This window comes from Xiphias gladius, chromosome 15, assembly GCF_016859285.1.
Source record: "Xiphias gladius isolate SHS-SW01 ecotype Sanya breed wild chromosome 15, ASM1685928v1, whole genome shotgun sequence".
NCBI classification, from domain to species: Eukaryota; Metazoa; Chordata; class Actinopteri; order Istiophoriformes; family Xiphiidae; genus Xiphias; species Xiphias gladius.
In genome coordinates this window covers 24,272,807-24,289,078 of record NC_053414.1, presented here as the reverse complement: position 1 = coordinate 24,289,078, position 16,272 = coordinate 24,272,807, and the positions used below count along the sequence as shown (strand labels likewise).

General features: G+C 41.0%; 2 protein-coding genes across 4 annotated transcripts; both read left to right on the top strand.

Annotated features, from left to right (window-relative positions):
• The first annotated feature begins 47 nt into the window (after window positions 1-47).
• LOC120800739 (KH-type splicing regulatory protein) lies at window positions 48-8,675 on the top strand. 3 transcript variants are annotated; one of them, XM_040147036.1, is made up of 18 exons: window positions 48-318; window positions 1,810-1,912; window positions 1,994-2,047; window positions 2,133-2,169; window positions 2,306-2,364; window positions 2,472-2,543; window positions 2,642-2,699; window positions 3,881-4,028; window positions 4,228-4,326; window positions 4,437-4,538; window positions 4,662-4,764; window positions 5,095-5,219; window positions 5,337-5,633; window positions 5,747-5,856; window positions 5,971-6,059; window positions 6,231-6,437; window positions 6,986-7,191; window positions 7,835-8,675. In XM_040147036.1, the coding sequence occupies exons 1-18, from the start codon at window positions 229-231 to the stop codon at window positions 7,841-7,843; spliced, it is 1,968 nt and encodes a 655-aa protein (XP_040002970.1). In that variant the 5' UTR covers window positions 48-228; the 3' UTR covers window positions 7,844-8,675. The 3 variants fall into 3 exon arrangements, with proteins under 3 accessions (XP_040002970.1, XP_040002971.1, XP_040002969.1); XM_040147037.1 differs by lacking the exon at window positions 7,835-8,675 and having other exon boundaries at window positions 5,747-5,777; window positions 5,844-5,856; window positions 6,986-7,421; XM_040147035.1 differs by lacking the exon at window positions 7,835-8,675 and having other exon boundaries at window positions 6,986-7,421.
• Window positions 8,676-8,876: 201 nt separating this feature from the next.
• dcaf15 (DDB1 and CUL4 associated factor 15) lies at window positions 8,877-16,035 on the top strand. Its single transcript, XM_040147213.1, has 13 exons — window positions 8,877-9,179; window positions 9,864-9,961; window positions 10,619-10,757; window positions 10,921-11,027; window positions 11,149-11,294; window positions 11,391-11,552; window positions 11,977-12,588; window positions 12,679-12,770; window positions 13,511-13,633; window positions 13,806-13,888; window positions 14,027-14,131; window positions 14,247-14,362; window positions 15,152-16,035. The coding sequence occupies exons 1-13, from the start codon at window positions 9,084-9,086 to the stop codon at window positions 15,205-15,207; spliced, it is 1,935 nt and encodes a 644-aa protein (XP_040003147.1). The 5' UTR covers window positions 8,877-9,083; the 3' UTR covers window positions 15,208-16,035.
• Window positions 16,036-16,272: the final 237 nt, after the last annotated feature.

The following is a 16,272-nucleotide window of genomic DNA, read 5'->3' as shown; positions in this document are numbered from 1 at the left end:
TTTAAAGTTGGTTTGCGATCCGCCAGTAAACACATAGAAGAAGAAGACGAAGCCTTGATTGGTTGTTTTAAGCAGGGAAATTTGCCGGCGTGGTTCTGCCTCAATCACATTGGTGTCCCCCGCTTCGCTCCTGTTTAGCCTTCCCGCTTCTGCGCAGCTCGACCCGGCCAAAGGTATCCAGCCTGCCCCCCCGTTTGTGTGTGTGTGTGTTTGCCCCTTGTGAGCAGCATGTCTGAATACGGCGGTCTGTCGACTAATGGAGTTGGTGCTGGGATGAAAAATGACGCTTTTGCTGATGCTGTACAACGAGCCAGACAGGTAACTCAAGCGGTGGGGTACAAGAGAAGAGGGCCGTGGAGCTAGTTAGCAGCCGGGACACAGCAGCTAGCTTAATTACCCGTGACGTTAGCTCTAGTCAAGTAGCTAGCAAGCTAGGTAGCTAATAGCGATGCCATTTATTTGTCTAAAACGCCCGCCAGGTTGAAGGATCAATTGAAAAGGTTTGTGGGCTGGACTGAGCAGCGTCACCAATGCGGGTCATTCTCGCATGCAAGTATAGTAACTATCGCCACCAGGATCCTTGAGTTAAGTTAAATGGACGAGCTACCTAAGCTAAGTTAGCTAGGTTAGTTATGTATGGTTAACGGTAACCACATCATAAAGTTTCCTTCTCCCCCGTGTAAGAACCCTAATTTTAGTAAAATTTAACAAATAATGACAATGTCATAGCATTATGACTGCCTTAAAGTAAGGTTACCGGACTTGTCTTGTGCTATTTTGTTGATAACCAGCTACAAATGAACAAAAGGTTGCTTAATTTATTTAGTAACTAAAAGTTCAGTACTCGGAGGATATTTCTTTATGGTCGTTGGCCAGAGTGAAGCTACATTATAGGTCCTTCTAGTTATCAAGGTTAGGGTTGCAGCTAATGATTGGTCGGATACTTTTCTCAATTAGTCCATTAGTCTATAAAGTGTTTAAAATGTCTAGCACAAGTGTTTTGTCTGTGGAGCAGGCCCAAACCCAAAGGTATTTAAGTCATAGTGGTATAACAACGAAAAAGGGCAACAAAGTTTAACATTGGAGAAGCTGAAACTAGAGAATCCTTGGCATTTTTGTTTTATAAGTCAATTTTTTAATATTATTTATCAAGATCGTTGCAGATTAATTTTCTGTCGATTCATTAATCTAGTTGAAGGCACTATGAGTTGTATCAGATTATAGTCCCTCGGTTTTACTAGTTAATGCGGTACACCAGACGTCATCATTTAGTATTGCACTCCTGTACAGTTGGAGCACTTGTGAGATAGATTAAAAAACAAATAGGCAAAATTGATGTGATGAAGAGTCAGAGATTTCATGACATTTAATCCCTAGTATAGGTCAAGATACAGAAATACTGGATCCTACACTTTCCATAATGCTCATTGCTACTTGCTTAGTACTTAGTCCTACCATCTTTAGTTAAATCCTCCCTGCCTGATACATATCCATATCTTTTAAACTCTACACCCCCAGTTATAAATTTGCGGTTCCCAAACCCAGATAACCCTAATGAAATCATTAATAAGCATTGGGTTAGTACTCTTCATGATTTAACTGATCTCCATGTGTCAGTGGAGTGCCACTTTATTTAAAATGATCCCTCTATTTGTAATCATAATTATATAAATGAATATGGGTTAAAATGTCACTTACTGCTCATGGGGATTTTGAAATGCACTTACCAAAACTTGCGTCCCTTTAATTTCTTCATCGTTATTTTAGGTTGTATTGCAGAAACTTCATCCAGTGTTCAACTCTTTGTAGATTGCAGCTAAAATCGGTGGAGACGGTGTTCCCTCAGCAAGTAACAACGGAGGAGCTGAGAGTTATCCATTCACAGCACAGAAGCGATCCTTGGAAGAAGCAGGTTAAAAAATCAGCACGAACAGGCACTTTGTCTGCATTTGTTCGTCCACTTTGTAAGACTCACTTTTTTGTGTGTTTTCAGATGAACCTGATGCCAAGAAGGTAGCATCACAGAGTGAAAGAGATTCTGCATTGTGTACGTTGAATACCCAAGTTGATCCAGTTACAAAAACTTCCTAGGCTCAGTGTCCGACTGCTCACGAGTTTTTCTTCTCTTACAGCTATTGGAGCTCAGCTGGCTGCCCTTTCCCAACAAAGGTTAATGGGTTATTTTTTATTTTTTCTATTACATTAACACTTTTGGGGCATATGATTATGACAAACAAGATATCCTTTGTATAATATTATTAACATCATTATTATAATTTTTAATTTTTTTTTTACCTGGCTGTAGTGCCCGGCCCTCCACAATGACAGAAGAGTACAGAGTGCCTGATGGCATGGTTGGTCTCAGTGAGTACATGCACATACATTACCTAAACCATAAAAGTAACGCCTTCACCCCTGTGTTAACACGGGTTCAAACTAAAATCTAAATGTCTTTCCCGTTGTCCGTAAAGTCATTGGCCGAGGAGGTGAACAGATCAACAAAATACAACAGGATTCTGGCTGCAAGGTCCAGATTGCTCATGGTGAGTTATGTGCTACCTTCATATTAGCTAAATTAACAAAGTATAATGGGTCTACCAGCTGCTTTTGGATCGACACAGATTTTCATATTTATTCACAGATAGTGCTGGTCTTTCAGACAGAAGTGTTTCTCTGACAGGGTCAACAGACGCCATACAGTAAGTTGGTGTTTATATTCATATTTAAAACAATGTATTTTTCAATTTCCAATGCAACTACTCCACTCAACTCTAGAAGACGTAGGATCAAGTAGCAGTTGTTCTCACAGGTGTAGAAATAACACTATTAAACTTCCCCAGAGTTTAATCAAACTAGACACATTTTAATGAAATAACCTAGTGTAGGAAATTAGATAATACATTTATACAATAATTTAATAATTTATAAAAAGATTTTTAGGCTTGCACTATAGGGACTTTTCTTACAGAGTTTGGTCTCAAAGGCAGTACTTCCTCTCAGGCTGTATACAAGAGATCATTTGATAAAAGTTAAACTCCAACTATGGTCCTTACTCTAATCTTAGCTGTCTTTACACCATAAATAGCCATGTGATCGGGGGAAATCTGTGGTGGTTAAGCATTAGATGCTACAAAATGTCTTAACCATGTTGTGCACAGCCAAACAAAAAAAAAAATATTTTGTTTAACTTCTACGAATTATTATTATTATTATTATTATTATTATTATTATTATTATTATTATTATTATTTGTTTGAGTTGGTTAATGAGTACAGAGAGCTACACCCTAAGCTTTAGGCAAGGTGTTTTGCCCCGCATTCCAGCGTGACTTTAAAGTGCTCAAAGAGACACCAAAAATGCAGCCATGAGTTGGAAATAGGAAAAATATTCAAATTAACCACCTGTAACTAGGCTATTCCTTGAATTCACTTAAAGTTTTCCTCGATCCACCCTTGTTTTTTAACTTTTAAGTTGGCCTGTAACCAATGTCATCAACAACTTCCATGACAGAGGCCCAAGTGGGCAGCAAACAAGCTTATTGGCTTAAAAGACAAGGCCTCTGCTGAAATTTTTGGTCACCACCTATGTTTGTTATAAATAAAATCCACCTTTTGCCTGGCAACTGTACAGTGCGTCAGAAACCAATGATATCAATTCAGGCTAACCAAGATCTCTTATTTTTCACATTTGTTCAAAGTATAGCCTGCTCAAAACTGCAGCTGCCAAAGACTGTGGCATACTGTAGTTTCAGTTGGAGCTGCCGCACTGCCTGTAATAAGTCAAACTAGTGTGACCCATTAATTAAATTGCTCATATGCTGCATTAGCCTTGTGTTCTTTAATGATATCATTGCCCTTCTTTTAACTTAATTTGCCTCCAGGAGAGCCAAGGCACTTATAGATGACATAGTGTCCAGGGGTCACGAGTCGACCAATGGGCAGTCAGGTTCCATGCAGGAGATGATAATCCCTGCAGGCAAGGCGGGCCTTATTATAGGCAAAGGAGGAGAGACCATCAAACAGCTACAGGTGAGGCTCACAGGGAGATCTTGTTTCTACTGTACAAATATTAGAAAATGATGGGGAAAAGGTCTATGCTGATTTCCACTATCACTTAATAGGAAAACCCATTGCAATCAGCGAAGAGTCTTACATGTTTAAAGAAAGATTAGAGTAATCTGCCATGTGTCTGTAATCAATATAACATATCTCTCCTACATATTTCTAGGAGCGAGCTGGAGTTAAAATGATTCTTATTCAAGATGGATCCCAGCCACCAAACGTAGATAAACCCCTACGCATCATTGGAGACCCCTACAAAGTGCAGGTAATCTTTGATCAGTGTGGAGAGAGTTTTGGTAAAGAGGTAAATGCTTAATGCTCCATTTTGTCTTACCTTACCATCTCATCATATCTTCCTTGGTGTTGCTTTGGTAGCAAGCAAAGGAGATGGTCAATGAGATTCTGCGAGACAGGGATCATGTTGGTTTTGGAGATAGGAACGAATACGGATCAAGGATGGGAGGAGGTGGCATCGATGTAAGTAGTGTCTGTGTGTTTAATTATGATGAAAGCTTACAATAATTTTGAATAATGGGTGAGACTCAGTAGCTTTGAGCAGCTATCACATGTTTTTTTTTTTTGTTTTGTTTTTTTTAACAGATAGCTGTGCCCCGGCACTCTGTGGGAGTTGTGATTGGCCGTAATGGGGAGATGATTAAGAAGATCCAGAGCGATGCTGGAGTGAAGATACAGTTTAAACCAGGTCAACTCTGCAAATATTTTTGGAATATAAACTGCATCATATTTCATTACGTCATAAATATAATAAAATGCCATTCAGTTTTATACTGCTTTAACTTTGTAGAAAAACAGAGACACTATGTTTATGGTAAAATCTTTAAGGAAAGATCAAACCTACTAAAGATGCTAGATGCTTTTGTCCACTAATTTTTGTAATTTATACTTTTCTAATATTTATCTTACCTGTTTGTCCATTTGCTTTGTGTGTGGGGTTTTTTTTTTTTTTTCCCCCTCCGCGGTCCTTGTATAAGCCCTTATCGATAAAGCTGCCTGTCCATGTCATTCCTTACAGATGATGGTACAGGTCCTGAGAAAATAGCCCACATTATGGGTCCACCAGACCAGTGTCAGCACGCTGCTTCAGTCATCACGGACTTGCTACAGAGCATCCGTGCCAGAGAGGAGGGTGGACAGGGGGTACGTACAGAGATCAGAGATAGTCATTTGAGTTCCTTTACATGTCGATCTCGATGTTTGTGTCGATGACAGAGCACAGAAACCTTTAAAACATGTCGTGTTGTGTTTCCTCCACAGGGCCCCCCAGGTCCTGGTGCAGGAATGCCGCCTGGTGGGCGAGGACGGGGTAGAGGCCAGGGGAACTGGGGTCCTCCGGGAGGAGAGATGACCTTCTCCATTCCTGCTCACAAATGCGGGCTTGTCATTGGCAGAGGAGGAGAGAATGTCAAGTCCATCAACCAACAGACCGGTGCATTTGTGGAAATATCTCGTCAGCCTCCACCAAACGGCGACCCAAACTTCAAACTGTTTATCATCCGAGGGTCCCCGCAACAGATTGACCATGCAAAACAGCTCATAGAAGAGAAGATTGAGGTAAATTCAAATGACTCTCAGAGCAGAGAAAGGATGCACGGTTCAAACCGCTGCCAAAGGATAACACACTCACTTAACTGATTCTTATATTAGCTTCTTCCTGTTTTTTCCAGGGTCCATTGTGTCCCGTGGGTGGTGGTCCTGGTCCAGGAGGCCCAGGTGGTCCAATGGGTCCCTATAATCCCAACCCATATAATGCAGGGCCTCCTGGTGGTGCTCCCCAGTAAGTAAAACCCATAAACAGCATTTGAATGCATGAATTTTTTAATTTTCCTTCAACTGACACTGATATAAAGAAGCAATTTATGTACTTAAACTGTCTCGTCCCTCTCCGCAGTGGAGCTTCACCTGGTGGTCCCCAGTACTGTCCTCAGGGTTGGGGAAATTCCTACCAGCAGTGGCAAGCCCCAGGTCCACATGACCCCAGTGAGTACCTTATTTTGTGCACTTATTCCCATTCTCCCCCTATTGTGTTTCCAGTCTTAACCTCAAAAGCTGTTTAATGTTTTTTGTTGTTGTAAGGCACTTTGTAAATTGTTTGAGGTAAAAAAAAAATAGTTTAATTTCATTAGTTATTTTTTCCCCTCCCCTCATTAGATAAGGCAGCAGCAGACCCTAATGCAGCATGGGCAGCATACTATGCACAATATTATGGCCAACAGCCGGGGGGGGCCATGGCAGCCCAGACTCCTGGAGCCCCTGCAGCAGCAGCACCAGCGGACCAGAGCCAAGCAGCACAGACCTCTGGAGCCCAGCCAGACTACACTAAGGCTTGGGAGGAGTACTACAAGAAGATGGGCATGAGTAAGTGGGAGCTACTGAAACAGTTTTGTCAGAATGTATGTGGGTAAACTGTAAACTTTGAATTACAAGGTTTTCTCTGTTAGAGTGAACTAAACATCAGCATGTTGACATCCTAGCTTCAAAGATTTGTCAGGCAGTGAAATAGATGTGTAGACTTTATACAGAATATTATTGAGGCCTCCTTAAAAGTAACAACCCCAATTTTTAAATCTACAGTTAACTATTTTAAAATTATTTAACAAATAAGATTGTACAACCATCAAGTATGTTCAAATAAAGAATACATTTAGAAGAAATGTTTAAATTAAATGGAACATGTAACTTTAGACATAAACACATTAGAGATCCTCAAATAGAATTTTCTTTAGAGTCAACAAAGTATGACACAGCCTGTTTGAGTTGAGTTTTATCAATCATGAGTATTACCACCACTACTTATAGTATTATTATATTAATCATTAATCAAGATGGCAGTAGTATTTTGCAAAATAAACAATTATATCACTGTGTGCACGTAACAGGTGTATTTATGTGTGTCATTTTTCCAGCCCAGCCAGCTGGAGGGGGGGCGGCGGCGGCGGCAGCAGCAGCAGCAGCAGCTGCTCCAGCTGCCGCAGCAGCAGGTGGGACAGCAGCTGGAGGCCAGCAGGACTACAGTGCAGCCTGGGCTGAGTACTACAGACAGCAGGCTGCCTATTATGGACAGGCAGGGCAGGCGCCTGGACAGGCAGCTGCTCAACAGCAGGGACAACAGGTACCAAATGCATAACCTGTGTTGAAAATTAGTTTTGTAGCTGCCAAGGTCTGGTAAGCTTAAAAATCAATTAACTGCCAAGAATGTATTCACTGGCCAAAATATTTCTTACACATTTCATAGAAAGGTTTCCCAACTGTTTTCTGTGCCTTTTTGTGTATAAAATGAGATACTGTAACAGTCAATATAGGAAGCAGATGTTAGTTTTAATAAAACTTGCTCATTCAGTGTCCTCATCTTTTATTTAATCCTGTCTTCTTTTGAGTGTTGCCACATGGATGTAACATGAAGACTAGTAAAATGACTGCAGGTTAGATAACCATCCTGCCTGTGAACAAACAAATTGATACCACTTTGTGTACAGGCAGAGTAACTAGCAGCCATTTGTTTAGGTTTGATATGATTTGGTTCAGTTCAATCAAAGCAATAAGAACATACAAAAAAAACACATGTTTCAAAGAGTGACACCTACTACAAAAGACTATTTTAGCACCATTTGGCACTTGGCAAGTGATAATTATTGATCCTGCATAAAACTGTTTGCATTCATATACTTTACACACAATATAGTGAGAGAATTTTCATATTTCTTTCAAAGCAAAGACTGGTTAAATTGCATTATGTCTGCGATGTGTCTTTTCAGGCCCAGTAAACGAATGGCTTGGTCTATTGGACGGTTGCGATGGTTCTCTGGACTTAATTGTTTTTTCTCTCAAGAGATTTCCTTTTTTGGCTTTAATAAGACAAGACCATGGTTTACTCATCCACCCAGACATTTTCTATTCCAAACCTCCTTGTTTGTTTTTTTTTAAGTCAAAATTGAAGAAAGGGAAAAGGGAACACAGTTTGCCCATGCATTGAACAAAGTACTAAATAACTACTTGGGCTACTATTCCGTTTGCCCTTTCATCTCACCCACACCTTGTTATACATCTGTTTAGTTTTTTAAAAATGTGAAATAATGAGCATTTTGCTTGTAAGATAGCACAACAGCATCCCAACACTGATTCACATTTATGTGGTTTTCCCCTTCAGTTTCAGTAAAAAACTGTCAAGCAGTATTTTGAATATATTCCAAAAATTATGTTTGTAACAAAGACAATTGCAAAGTTTTTCGGTTTTTTTTTTTTCTTTCCTTTTTTTTTTTTTTTTTTTTTTTCTTCTTGTTGGTACTTTTTAAAACTTCATTTTAAATAAACATTCCCAGTGTTTAATTTGCAGGTGTATTTCTCCCCTGCTACTGTGATTTCTTGTTTCAATTTTAGTCAGTGTAATTATTTTCCTTAAGGGGGTTGTGTGTGTCTGTATACAGTGTATGCTACTGAACAGAAAAAATGTGTGTAAATTGGCTGTAATTGGCACTAAATGCCTACAGTATGTAGTTTGGTTGTGTGAGCATGTATGTGTTTGTGTGCTTGACTGCCCTCTGTTTAATTTTTACAACTTCATTGTTGGAAAATGTTTTTTGTTTGTTTGTTTTCTGTGTGTGTTTTTTTTTTTTTTTTTTTAAATGTTATTTTTTACAACTTGTTTTTAAATACTTAAAATAAAAAAAACATTAAAATTACGAGAATTATCAGTGTGGTCATCACCTGCATTGTGTTTGGGAGGGTGGCTATTACCCGTTTTAGACGAAATGCTAAAGTCATTTCAGATCAAATGCTTTGTTTGCCTGATTTCACGTTTTATTCCTGATGCTGGACGAGGCACTGTTGTAACAGACACAGTTGGGTCCTTTGTGGTGGCCTCCTGCGGGATGTCACCTCTGCCGTGGCCTACCTTTGTTTTGGTTTTGATGGATGTGTTCACCGGCGAGTGAGGGCAGTCTCGTGCAGGCTGTGGACCAATCAGGACGGCTTTGACTGCAACGAGGGACAACGGTTAAGACAGAGATGGCGCCCAGCTCGAAATCAGAAAAGGACGACGGCAAACAGAAAACTCAAAGAAAACATAAAGACCATGTCGTGAAGCTTCTCATGCGTGGGAAGGTAGGCATGAATCCACAAAGCGTGACATGAAAAGATTGCTTCATAAATAATGTGAGACGGCTTCTGTGAAAGCCTTGTTTTCAGGAACCTCTGAGGCTCGCTATTAGCTAGCTGCTAACTAGCTCGGCGGCTAACTAACTAACAGCTAATGGCTGGAAGATGGCTAATTAGCTAATGCTACAAAATATGAAAACGGTGCGTTTTCCCAGCTTGTAGAGATGCTCCTCGGCATTTGTCTAAGTTTGGTTTGCTACTAGGCTCATGGGCATCTTGCCTAATGTAACTGTGGGGCGATGGTAGCATGCTAGCCTTTAAAGCCAATGATAAATACTTGTTGTATTGCAACGTTAAAGCTCAGTCAGCGTTAGCTTTTGCTAAACCGCAGCAGCAACCTGCAGTTCTCCCCAGCTCGTAAAGTCGACCTCTGCGCTTTACTTCATAGACAACTGATCTGCCGTATGTGTGCTCAGTCATTAGATACTAATGTATATTACCGTGCCTGGCACTGAATGAAGTTGAATTTGACTGTGTAGTTTGTGTCCAGGACCATCGCCTCTGAAATTGCTATTCCACTAATATTACAAACGCTTCATATTTTGCACAAATTTCTGTATTTCCCGTTGCACTACGTGTGTGTTTATGAAGTTGTTTACATCTGTCTCCGCTCTCTTGCCTTTTCTGCAGCTGTCAGGACAGTTTTCTCAGCGCCTGTTCAGGAAGCTCCCACCTCGAGTGTGCGTTCCATTGAAAAACATTGTCAGCGAGGAGTTCCTGAGAGCAGGGTTAGTGTGTGTGTGTGTGTGTGTGTGTGTGTGTGTGTGTGTGTGTGTGTGAGAATGTATGTTTACTACAAAGATTTGTTGTAATTAAGTACCTCATACACTGTAGTGCATTGCATCATGAAAAGCATGCGAGAGCATTTCAAACAGCGTGGGATCATTGTTGTGTGAATCAGGTCTGTTGATGCTTTATCAAGATGTGAGACTGCTAGTAGGAATGCACTGATACATCTTTTCTTCTCCCAATACTGATCACCTCAGTTCAGGGTGTCTGCCTTTACAGAGTACAGATTCATTACCAGTGCTCTCTTTTTCCCAAACTTAAAGTCTGCATACCTTACTGTGTGAAACTCATCTGGGTCATTTTTGTGCAAGAAAACTTTGTCGGCAGCCCGGATGACGGAATGTATGTAACTGATAGTGGAAAAGAATCAATTTCATAATTGACATTGAATAAAAAACTATTTACTATGGCTTACTATGGCGTATACCTGATCTGTTTTATATGGTTAGTATCAGCACCAATACTGATCTAGTGTGATTGGTGCATCCCTACCTGCCAGTGTCCACTGAATACACGGTGTGGATTTATCGTGTATTATTTTTCAAGTCGAGTTATGTATTACTTTTGTACCTACTCTGTGACCTTTGTGCTTCCAGACATATCTTTCTTGGCTTCACAAAATGTGGCCGCTACGTTCTTTCCTACACCAGTGACTGTGGAGAAGATGATGATTTCTCTTTCTATACCTACCATCTCTACTGGTGGGAGTTCAACCTGCACAGTAGACTCAAACAGGTAAAGGAATTCTCAGTGTGTTACTGCCAGCGGATTCACATGCAGACATACAGCTTTTGCGATACCCTGTCCTCCTGTGAGAATTAGAACTGGAAAATTTAGATAAGTCAAGTGACTCTGTGCTTGTCTTGTCCATTATCTCATATCTGCTTTATGTCTGTAGGTCCATCATGTGCGTCTGTTTGCAGGCGAGGAAATCTACAGTGACCTGTACCTGACTGTGTGTGAGTGGCCAAATGACCATTCAAAAATTGTCATCTTTGGCTTCAAGTAAGCAATAAGTACATCAATCAGCAGCCATATGGACTCATTTCAGTTTCAGCCACAATTATGTTATTGCAGTCTGTAGGTGATAAGTAATTTTGTGTGCATGTGTGGTTCTTCTTGCTAGTACGCGCAGTTCTAGCTCTGTTCTGATGAACTTGATGATGAGTGATGAGAACAACAGAGATATCTACATCACAATTGCCTCCATGCCTCCTCCTACACCTTGCTCTTACTGCTGCCCAGTTCCCTCGGCCACTACCATACGCACAGGTAAACACAGACACACACACAGACACAGAAATGTACTACTCTGCTGACCTCACTGCCTCCGTCTCTCTCTCATCCGTCATCTTGGTCTCTCTCCAGGGAGTGGTGAGTGTCTCGAGCATGGCTATGTGCTCAACAGCAGATACCAGGTGGTGTATCCGTTCCCAACTTTCCAGCCAGCTTTTCAGCTGAAGAAGGACCAGGTGATCCTGTTAAACACTAGCTACTCTCTGGTGGCCTGTGGCATCTCGCTCTGCACAGGTAACACACACACACTCAGCACATTTCTCTGTCCTTGCCTGTGTCTTCCGCCTACAAGTAGACTGTACACTATTGTTAACTGTCTAAGATATTTACCTGGATAGGGCATAGGAAAAGGATCAGATTGGGTCATTGTCAGGAAGAACTGAATTTGGTGGGATGAGGGAACACTCTCAGACAAACAAAGGCCTGAAAGCTTTGATTGTCTAGTCTGTGTATTGTGGTTTTATTATGTGTTCAAGCCACCAAATTAGTTGTCTTTCATTGTGTCACACTGCCAAGGATAAAATGACCCGGTGTGGTATTCCCGGTGTGCATGTGCATTCGCATTGATTCACATCTGTGAGATTGGCTAATATTCAGGGTGGATGTTCAGCATTTGCATGTCAGCCTTCAGATCTGTCTCTTTGTATGTGTCTTGCAGGTAAGCAGGGTCAGTCATCGCAGATTCTCTACACAAAGAGAGCAGCGTTGTCAAGTCAAGCTTCCGTGTCTCCTTCCTCAACCTCCTTGGCCTCTTCTTCGTCACTACCTCAGGGATCTCCTGAAAGCCGATTGCAGCCTAGCAGGCCCACTCCGATCGTCTCATCTACTAGCCAGTCACAGGCAGCTGTTAGAGCGCGGGAATTTGCGGCTGACCTCTTTAGGCGAGCCCAGGGTGGAGGAGGAGGGGGGAAAGAAACTGAGGTTCAACAAGAGAAGAGAACAGCTGATAGTGGTGAAAAAGAGGCATCACAGATACCAGGAGACAAAGGGACACATGTAGAGAGGAGGAGACAGGAGGATGATTGTAGAGAGAGGAGGGAAGAGGAGAGACGGACTAGTTTACCACAAGCATCAACATCAGCTGTGCGCCACAGTTTGCATCAGTGCCCAGAACAAGTGATGTCTCCTGCGTCCTCTTCCTCATCACCTTCATCCCCTCCGACCCCGTCCTCATCCCAGGAGGTTAGCCCCAGTGAGCCTGGATATGTAAACTACTCACACCTGCACTACCGCCTCCAACAGCCAGGGACAACGGAGCAGAATACAGGAGGTGAGTGAAAGAGGAGGACACAGAGAACGAGTGATTAAACAGGGGACTTTTCTCTGACCGACATTTTCCCCCTTTTGTTTCTTTCTCTAGGTTACGAAGATGATAAGGTCCAGCTACCTTTCACAGTCACTGATCTAAAAGGAAGGAACCTGCAGCTGGTCACTGGACCACACAATGGACAGGTAAATGTTTGTGCCAGTGTATCCTGTAAGTTCAGAGATATATATCCAGTTGACCCACCAGGTCTGGAAATACTGGAATCAATACTCAATAATCAGCGTATGGCATTTATGTCAGAGAACAGCATCAATTTAGTTGTAGAGCTAATCATAGCACCTAAATGTAGTCCATTTTTCCATTATTTTGCATATTGATCATATCACAGTTTTTCAGGTGGTTAGTTTCTCCACACAGTTTATTTTCTTGACAGTTGCAGTGCAGTCATCCTTTGTTGGATGGTCTGGCTGCAGCCATTTCTGTGTGACGGCTTTCTTAACAGCAGCCAAGAGTATTTTAAAGAGGTATTTGTGGTGAGCCATGAGTGTTTCTGGGATTTTGCCCAGGTTAATGTAACAAAAGAGAAATCCACTTCTATTCCAAGAAATGTCATTATTTCTTTAGCAGTCTTTTGCAGAAAAATTAGGAAAGTTGGCTTTTAATGTTACACACCAGTCTGCTTAAATATTGTACATTCTCCCCTAAAAATCAAAACACCTCCAGACCATTTTCAGTAATTGCATATACCTGCCATTGACTTTGGTTACATAATTACTGTCCATGTTCAATTTGGTGAAACTGTAAATAAATCATCTGTGCTCAGTCACCTAAAAAGAAAAGTAATTTCCCTGTGTTAATAGTGAAGGTTTGTATGGTTTTTGTATGGTTTGTAACTTAGTTTTAACTTGTGTTTTCTCTCTTGCAGAGTGTGTGTGTTGAGCAGTTGACTCTAGACTTTGAGTATCTTATCAATGAGGTGATCAGGAGTGATGCTGCCTGGGCCACTCAGTTCTGCTCCTTCAGTGACTATGATGTTGTGATATTAGAGGTCAGTAAACACACACACAGACCCGTCAGTCTCGTCAGTCAACCTGTTTCACATTCCGGATTTGTTACAGTAGAGGGTTTTTAGCTTTCATGTCTCTGATCTGGAAGAACAACATTAAACCAAGGACGGACGGACAATTTGCAAATGGAGATGTGTGTTTGATGTATATTAGGTGTGTCCAGAGACCAACACTGTGATGATCAACATTGGTCTGCTGTTACTGGCATTCTCCAACTCAGACGAGGAGCACTGCAGGTATTTGTCTTCCTCTCTGCTGTTCTCTGCTAATTAACTCTAAGCTTTCTTCAGCCCTCACATTTATTTTTTATTGTCTGTTAGTCTTTGTCTTCAGCAACAATCATTACTAAGCCTGTTTCTCGTTTTTGTCCCCAGGCCAAACACCTACCATTCCAACCTGCAGGTTAGCTGGGACTTAAACACAGGTGTGTGTTGCACTGTGGGGGTTGGTGACCTTACAGAGGTTAAGGGTCAGACGAGGTGAGGAACTACTGCCGCCCCACTCACACACCTTTCCGTTTGTCTCCCTGTTTCTGGTTAAGCTGTGTTTAGCTCTTTTCGTTAAAGGTGTTGATAGTTTTTGTCTCTCTGTCAGTGGGAGTGTGTGGAGCTCTTACAGGAAGTCCTGTGTGAACACAGTGATGAAGTGGCTGGTTCCAGAGAGCAGCTCCCGCTACATCAATCGCATGACCAACGAAGCTCTACACAAAGGTGAGTTGAAAGAGTTGTATTTGCACACGCATAGAGTGTCCTGATTTCTATCACAGACCCTCCAACGCAGACGAAATAGTGTCTCAAACTGTTGGCCAGGGGTCTGTGAGGATTCTCATTCATCCAGGTCAAAGGCCTGATTAGAAGCCAAATACAGTTGGATTAGACAGTGTCTTATGATCTTTGTTACCATCTACTTCCAGTATCCAGATCTGTAACAGCTGAGGAGTTTTTTGTGTACATGGGAAATTAGTGCACCTCTATTAAAAGCTGGATACAAACATAAGTGTTACGGAAATGGTCCGAAAAAATGAACTGCACACCTAGTTTACAGTCACTAGCAACTTTTGCTCTGCAGTACATGCCGTGTGCAAAGCTTTTTTTTTTTGTCTTCGTTACTAGAAAGGTGTTTAGATTGATGCAAGTTGAAGAAAAAAACAACCCCCCCCCAAAAAAAAACCAACCAAAGATAAGGTAACTACTTGGGTTGCCATACAGCTTTGATCTTGTTTGCTGGTCAGTATGTCACTACAGTGTCCCAGTAGCATGACAGTGAACTAGCACGCAGTATAGAAGGACCCTGAAACTGAGGCAGTTAAATGGAATTCAGCCATTATTCATTTTTATTATTTACATCAGTTTTTCCCTACTGTGACATGTAAATATGTCTTCTGTGAAAAAGGCCAGGTGTCCTGGGATTGAACACCTAAATGGAATTTCTTGATTTGTGTGTTTGTGTAGAAAAGTGTGAATTCTAATTCAAATCTCACTCGTTTTTCTCACTTGTAGGCTCGTCTCTGCAAGTGTTGGCAGATAGTGACCGATGTACCTGGATTGTATTATGAAGAAAGATGAGGACCACAAGTGTCAAAGCAACAGAAACAAAAGTGCACACATACACGTCGACATGTTCCAATCCCCTGTACGGAGCCTGACTTTAATCTGAGAAAAATTGTACGTTCCGTGACTGTGATTTGGTAATATCTAGTTAAAACACTTGTCAAATTGAAACTGAACAGGGAGCGCTCTAGATGAAATACAGTAAAGATTAAGTTTTTTTGGTTATCTGTGTTTTCATTTTGCAGGTTTCATCTTTTTTTTGTACTATGTACTGTATTATTGCAACCACCAAAACCAAGAGCTGAACTGAACAAAGTTCTAGTTTTTACTTTTTACTTTTTGTTTTTATACATATAAGCGTACCGTTATTGTAGTGTGAATGTTTTTTTTTTTTTAATGTGTCTGTAACTGAACGTAAGGAATATCGGCACATGTGTGATGGTGACAAGGTGATTTCGTCCAGAGAATAAGTGTGTCTGTGTGTGTATATGTTTTTGTGTATGAGTGTGTGCATGTTTCATGTATAGGTAACATTTGCCAGATTCTGCTGCTTCTGAAAAAGATATTTCCTCATCTGGCCTGGACCAGTTCAGTCTAGCTGTGTTAATTTCTAGGCTGCAGTATTTAAAATGAGAAAAAGTGAAACCAGTACTGCATCACTTGACTCTTGACTTTTTTTTTCTTTTTCTTTTTTTTTAAACCCATGTTATTGAAGTAGAGGGTTGTTGGAGTCACCTGCACAGCTGGTTGACACGCTGTATGTTTACTGACATGGAAGTAAGACTATTATGGGTTGGGATATTTTGTCAAAATAAAATGTTCAAAAGATTTTTTTATGAATGGTTGGTTTTAAAATAATTTAGCAACATTATACACCCAGAACGTGCATGTTTGACAATACATATATATTTGCAAGCTGCACTTATAGGTCATAGCTTCTTTTAGGTCAGGTTGATTCATGCATTTAAATGTGTGATGTATGTTTAGTTGGGGTTTGGTTCTACATTCATGGGGTTTTGGCCTCCTAGGTTTTAGGAGACCTTTTCCTAAACTAAGACTCTTCATCACTT

Excerpts from the sequence above, each read along its gene's own strand:
- LOC120800739 (XM_040147035.1), top strand. The coding sequence starts at position 229 with ATGTCTGAATACGGCGGTCTGTCGACTAATGGAGTTGGTGCTGGGATG. Across the intron at positions 2,048-2,132 it reads TGAAAGAGATTCTGCATTGT|CTATTGGAGCTCAGCTGGCT; the intron begins GTACGTTGAATA and ends CTTCTCTTACAG. Across the intron at positions 4,539-4,661 it reads TGGGAGGAGGTGGCATCGAT|ATAGCTGTGCCCCGGCACTC; the intron begins GTAAGTAGTGTC and ends TTTTTTTAACAG.
- dcaf15 (XM_040147213.1), top strand. The coding sequence starts at position 9,084 with ATGGCGCCCAGCTCGAAATCAGAAAAGGACGACGGCAAACAGAAAACT. Across the intron at positions 9,962-10,618 it reads GAGGAGTTCCTGAGAGCAGG|ACATATCTTTCTTGGCTTCA; the intron begins GTTAGTGTGTGT and ends TTGTGCTTCCAG. Across the intron at positions 13,889-14,026 it reads TCAGACGAGGAGCACTGCAG|GCCAAACACCTACCATTCCA; the intron begins GTATTTGTCTTC and ends TTTTGTCCCCAG.